General features: G+C 33.9%; 1 protein-coding gene across 1 annotated transcript in view; it reads right to left on the bottom strand.

Annotated features, from left to right (window-relative positions):
- Window positions 1-2,925: 2,925 nt before the first annotated feature.
- The window catches only part of LOC119682420, a 9,569-nt gene continuing 5,340 nt past the window's right edge, over window positions 2,926-7,154 (bottom strand). Inside the window, exon 2 of the mRNA XM_038095862.1 lies at window positions 2,926-3,102. Coding sequence (XP_037951790.1) covers window positions 2,926-3,102 — 177 coding nt within the window. The remainder of the gene's footprint in view (window positions 3,103-7,154) is intronic.

Below are 7,154 nucleotides of genomic sequence, written 5' to 3'. Positions count from 1 at the left end.
TTTAATGTCGGTGCAAATTCAGGAGTAAAGACCAAAGTCTTTTGTGCTCTAATGATGGTTATAACTCCTAAATGTTGTAACAACCAAAAGCAGTTTAACTGCCAAGTGCCAAAATTCAAGATGTTTACCAAAAAGGAAATCCCACGTAATGACCGTAATAATCGCAGTTAATTAGTCGCCGACGATGTTGGAATAGCTACAACAATGGCAACGGCTAAAGCAACACCAATGTACATAAACCATTAGACAGTGCCGAGTTAGAACAGTTATAGTACCCATTGCGATTGTACACATTTTACCGGATACGGTAGCAAACGTTTAAACATTTTCGACTGTAACAGCTTTTATGACTATCATTCTGTCTTGTTTTTAACTTACAACCCCGCCTTCTAACTCCTTTACCATATCGAGGATGGCAGAAATTTGATTGCTAACATGGCTGCTTGCAACATCGCTGCCGGTGGAGCTTCACCAAACACTTTTTCGAGCTGAGACTTTTTTAAGGCAACCCGTTCATTCAAGTCAAATATATGATATGCATTTCAAGTATGAGATACACAAAATTTTGTTATCTTGGCGCAAAATAAAAGTCATTACGGCAATTCGTTACGTTTTCAGCAATCTGACTTGGCTAAAAACATTTCAGCAATCTAACTTGACTGAAAACATTTCAGCATTTCCTATTAATGCATTTCAAAACGCTGAATTTTCTAAGCTTTCTACTTTACTTAGTCACCGAAGAAGCCTAAACGTACTCGTTCCTGATTTGGGTACTTTTCATAACTGAATCGTTATCAAAAATAATACTAAAAATTTGCACTTTCTGTGTTAGTGCAGGAATTCGTATAGAGATTATTTTGAAATATTCGCACTCACACATTCGGGTTGTGCCTTGCGGTTTAATTTCTTCTATCTGCTCATTAGATGGGCGAAAAGGTGGTGGAATAATCACTTTCCTTGTAAATATGTGAATGTATCTTCTATGCTGTCAGTTGGTTATTTGGCGTGGTTGCTGTTAAATATGAAGCACAGGCTCACAGGAAGTACTTCTCTATTTATTCATTATAGACAACACAACCCTTTTTAGATAACGTTCCTGAGTACGTTGTAAAAACTTATCGCGGCTTAGAAAACATTTTGAAAATAATGACAAAAACGATTACAAGTATCTATTAAAAATTTGTCATTAACTGACGTTTATTGTTGATTGTAAAAGGAACTTGTGGCATAGGAAAACAAATTTAATTTTAAGTTAATAAACGGTTTTCAGTCATTTTCAATGTTCTGATTCAAATGAGTATTTTTATGTATCAGCTACTTTTTAGGAAAAATTAATTACTTACAAAAAATGGAAAAAATGTCAATTCATTTATAGCTCTTAACTTAAATAAGCACAAATATGAAATATGAGTTCTGTTCTCTCTCGAAACTTAATATGAACGCATATGCAAATTGTATTAATAAAGTAAGTTTCCTTTGTTAATTAGGATTAACTGTAAATATACAATATATAATAATTTTTGCTTTACGAATCAATTTGTAATGTGATAATAACAACATACTCGATCTTACATTGTTTGTACATTAGCGTTCACATTTGCATATCTACCGCCTCAAAACAATTAGTTGTAAACATAATCATTAAATTCAATTACAAGCATATTCCACTAGCGGACATACCAATTACAACTTCCGTTGTCCGAAAGTCCAGTGGCGAATGCTTTTAAGGTATACATGCGCACGGATATGCTTTTGGCTTCCGTTGTATCCAAACAGTCATTGTAAGTACGTCTAATTTGAATTAAGCGACACGGCATGCGAATAACTCCATTAATACAGCAGTTCTCACTGCTGCATTTAATTATATGCACAAAGCAGCATTTTAAGACAAGTTCTGCATATCCTCTTGGCTTATATTTCCAGGATAAAACACAAGCAGACAAACGTGTAAGAAGCGAACATTCAAGCATTAAACAGGAAGGCCTTCATTTGCATGTTAACTCCTTTCCTTGACATGCAATAAGGCCTAAGCACTAGGCACAGTAAAGGCACAAATATATTTATATGAGCAGCCATCTAGATGTGTGTGTCGGTAGGTGTGTTTTCAGCTTTGTATGTTCTCGTATCAAGCATGAATTGTTTATAATAAAAGGTTTAATTAACTAAACAATAAATTTTAAACGGAGTATACTTAAATACAACCGTAACCACAGTTTTTAATACTAGCAAATAGTGATGCAAAATGGTCGGCATGGAGCCGACTACTTAAAATACACATTACTTCTGATTAACTGTCAATAATTTCTCTTCTCTTTATGTTTTCATTTATATGTAAAGTTTTAATACAAAACTGTCTTATGAACTTATATAACTAGAGAGATTGAGAAACATAAATGGTAAGTTTATAAAATTCTTTTATATACAAATATATAATACATAGACCTAATAGCAAAATGTTATTCCTAGATTAAAGAAACTTTAACAAAAACATATAACATATAAAATCAGTATCCAATACATAGTCCATTCAGTTACCAATTTTCCATGTATTTCAACAAAAATGCATGCATATTTTTTTAATTAAAATATCCATAAGCACCGAGTAACGGTAACCTGTTAAACTCAAGTACCGCTGTAGATATTATCTTGCAAAGTATAGCAAAGCTTAATTGTTGCATTTCGTTACCCATAGCCAAAAGCACAAAGAAGACCTGCATACTAGCTATAAGCATACACATCCTTTGACATGTTTTCATTCAAATATGTATGTGCCCACTCTTACAAGCTTCACCTCAGTTAAAATTAAGTAGTCCACAATTTTCATTTGTATCAATTAACAAAAGGGTTAATTTATAGCCTACAACAATCGCATCGGTTTACTGGGCTTTGGTTGTCTTACTGGTGTACACCTTCATTTCCCAAAGGTCAGTGTGGGAGCCTTGGCTTAGTGAATACACATACAAGTTTGTGTATTATGATATGCACATGTGGCACACGCCCCCACATAACATTCATTACATCCTGCAAGTTATATGCCATTATGGACATTATGGTGTTGAGCAGTTTAGCCTGCGGACAGCGAGCTTCAACAACTTGTTTGACCTGCAGTTAAACATCGATATGCGGTTAAAATGTTAAGCATACTCGGTCAGTTTAGGGTCTTTTAAGGCTTATTAATGTAGTTTGTGTACTATCAAACACCATGAAAGGATAAGCATTACCAGTAATTGATATTATTTCTTTAGTTGAAATTGAAATTTAACTTCAATACTTAAACTTGCTTCGCTACTGTACACTTAAAGTTCTTCTTGGTTTACTTAGCAATCTTTCGAAAAATTTTCAAATTTAATTGACACAAAGTGTGGCACTTAAATTTATGATGCATCGGAGAAATTCAGCGCAACATTTTACATGAATGCGAACACTTACTACTTGGCAACATTCGCTATAAATAATAAAAGCGAATCTGCTGCTCCTGTGGGGAACGAAACGAATTGTAGATACGCGGATGCAATTGTTTTCAAATAAATTCGCTCGTAACATGACCTGATGTGCATATGTGAATTTATGTGAGTTTTCTTGCTTCAAAGATTATCGCAAATATTTCTTATTTTGTTGTTCTTGTACCATAAATATGACTTGAGGTTTTCACTTGTTCAAAACTTTACCCATTCTCATGCAAATTAGGTTATTTTATCTACCCACTATTTCTTTACAAACACATCATAGCATCATAAATTATGAGATGTACAGTATATGCTCTTTAAAGAGCATATATTTTATTTTTATTTAATATATTTTAAGAATATGTTATTGAATATAGTAATGAAAATGGTATGCTTTGCATGCTATTACATATATTTATTTTCTCTTTTAACTTTTCTCATAAATATCATTTTAAACACCTTTCAATAAGTATTTATTTGCAAACACTTTTTTAAGTGTTATTTTGTAACATACAATTCACATGCAATCCTCTTCCAATCAAATCATTTTTATTTACAATAAAATTATGATGTTCCATCATGAACGTTGTCACATCCCTTCACCTCTAAAAAATGTTTACACAACATATATAATCGCATTACTAACCGCATTCTATGTTCACAACTTCATCCATCCATCCATCCATTCATCCAACCATTCATGCATTCATCAACAGAACCCTTTCAAAAGCATAAAGCAACAAGGCAAGAAACAAACTCCATAAAAATTCTATTAACCGCATGCATTGCCACCAAATATGCCAAAAACAACGACAACAACGTGAACAACGTGAACAACAATCAATAAAACAAAATATCAATCGAACACAATAAAAACACACATAAAAAAATCAAACCATCAAATTGCCATTATAAGGATAAGGACATACTATACATCATCTATCAATGTCAAATTATGAAGTGATCATATTTGGATTTATGCCGCAAACAAACACGCCAAGCAGGAAGGAAGGCTAAAGAAAGGGTTGGTCGTCGAAGCGGCGTGGAAGTGCTGCAAAAGACAAAATAAATCGAACATACAACCGCGTCACAATAAGAATGAGACTCGTTCAATGTACTCGTATGTGAAAAAAGATGTTTTATTCTAGAATTAAATTAAGAAGTCAGGTTTATTTTGTTTCAATGCAAAAATGTCCAAAAATGTTTTGCAATTGCATACTTTTTAAATTCGAAAAACTGAAAAATTTAACATTTAACCTTACTCAACACTGGCATTACTCAATCCTTAACTAATAACTTTAAAGAGCAACAAAAATATTTTGAAAACTCTTAGGGTTCCGATAAATTTATGAATCCTTTTGCTTGCAAAACACTATACAGTTATTTGCATTGTGCACGAGTCGCTTTTAAAAATACGTTATTAAAGCGAATCTGGCTCGGTTCGGAGCTCGGACTCATGTTAACCCACAAGCTACCCTGTGCAGCGAACGTGTTCATAATATTTCCAGTTATTGATACTTGAAAAGGCGGAAAATTTATAGCCAACAACATGTGCTGTTCGGCGTCTGCTCGAGTATTACGAAGGGATCCAATGGGTGAGCTGGGTATGAAATGTTCCGTAAGCAAATATTCAATCAAAAATCGATTACATATCACTGAAGCGTATAAAGTTAACTACAAAGCACACGGCTTAAGTTGTGTTCATATGCATTTTAGAAAAGCTATGATGTGGGTTCTTCCAAAAACAAAAAAGACTTGCAGAGTTATGAACTTACGAGGTCACCTTATATTATTGCTATTCCATCAATGGTTGGTGTGGGCACGTGGAAATGACAATGAATTATTTGCTGTCACGCGCTTTCTTTATTCGAAATGTAATTCCATATACTCGTATTTTCGGCTTCTTGAGTTTTCCTGTGAAAATATGTAAGTTGGGAGCTCAAGCCAAAATATTGATACAATTTTAAAAACATTATTCACATGTGTAAATAAAAAGTTCCACCTGCTGCTAAAGAGATGTGACAGTTTTTCCATTTGAGTTATGGTTTTTGATATAAAGGTTCTATAAAGGTTCTATTTGAAGGACGCTCATTTCTATATTACTACTAATGTTAGTAATGTGATTACCTATATTTACTAGCGTGAGTACTGCCTAAATAATGTCAAAAAAGTATCGGTAATCAGTGAATGAAACAGAAAATATGTATTATCTATTTTTTTTAAGTTTTTAGCTAACATATAGCCTTCAAGGTAGACACTAACCAAAATAATAGAAATTTTCTTTTGATCGACTTTAACGTAATTTCTTTGACGTCGATTTATTTGAAACATGCCCATTCAAAACTTGTTGACTAGCTGGCAAGTCAAACTCATAAACCAATGTCTCTTCACAAGTTATAATACGTTTTATGAATGTGAAATCGAAACTGACTTGTTCTGTCATATACTTAACGACCTTTCCGCAATTGAGTTTCGACAGAAAATGCAAGTCTTTCGTCACTAGTCAAGCAGTAACGCTTTTTATGCCTATTTTAAATTGTACCAATTGATTTGTGAGACACAGAATTTTCAGCCCTTTTTTGTGGTAAATGAGGACAAAGCAAAGTACTTTCTGTCAACAAACAAATCTCCAGAGCGTCTTAGGACCCACATCACTGTTAACAATTATAAGTTCGACGTTGTGAAAGACTTTGTTTATTTAGGAATTAGCTTAAACAAATCTCTTATCATGTCTGTCCTGCTGTATGGTACAGAAGCCTGGACAATTACCAAGTGATGAGAAGGCGTTAAGAGCATTGGAGAGAAAAATTATTCGGAAGATCTATGGTCCCTTACGCGTTGGCAACGAGTAACGAGTTAGATGGAACGATGAGCTATATGAGCTATACATACATAGTTAGAAGCAGTTTCGCTTGCGTGGTAATATCATGCCAACGGAAGAAATATTGTCAGGTATTTACTTCGGTACCCACAGGTGGAAAAATTGGTAGAGGACGTCCGCATATTCGGTGCAAAGCCCAGGTGACCAACGATTTGGGGGCACTCGGTACTACCAACTGACGTCAGCAAGCAACTAATCGGGCTAGCTGGCGGAGGCTACTCGACGCGGCCAAAGACGATTCACATCTGTATTGGCCAACTAATATATAATATATGTTTTTTAGACATGAATAAAAATTTAACACACCATTTGAATGTTATCATTAAAAGACAAGGCTTTATAGAGTCGACTTTGAAGACTCATTTATTATTTGATAATGTTATTTTTTCAAGTAAATGCATATGTTAGCTTGAAGTTTTCAAGTTTATTTATCTCCTATAACTATTTTTCCTAACGCTTATATAAATCTTCAACCTTCCTTCATAATGTTAACTTCTGTTTCTTCTTCTCCACAAATTAGAAAACTAGAAAAATTAAATGAAAAATTTTAATATGTCTGAGCACGCAATCTAATATAAGTTTAATTGGGTAATTATGCGCATACAGAGAAATTTCATTTATAGTTTTTGTTATTTTTAATGTGAGGTAAATAAACAAATTTCGTTGCTTGAACCAAGCAACTTCGGCGCCTGACGCTCCCAACTTGAAAACATTTATTACCGGAGTGGCATTGCAAATTAAGTGCACCACAGTGCAGCGTTGACTACGTCCCGCTTGATGTTCACTGCTTAGTTGTCGCAGTAATCAACTGATTTATAAAGGCTGAA

Source organism: Teleopsis dalmanni, chromosome 1 (assembly GCF_002237135.1).
Source record: "Teleopsis dalmanni isolate 2A chromosome 1, ASM223713v2, whole genome shotgun sequence".
Taxonomy (NCBI): domain Eukaryota; kingdom Metazoa; phylum Arthropoda; class Insecta; order Diptera; family Diopsidae; genus Teleopsis; species Teleopsis dalmanni.
Note: the sequence above shows the minus strand (reverse complement) of the source record. Positions and strands in the feature narration are given on the sequence as shown.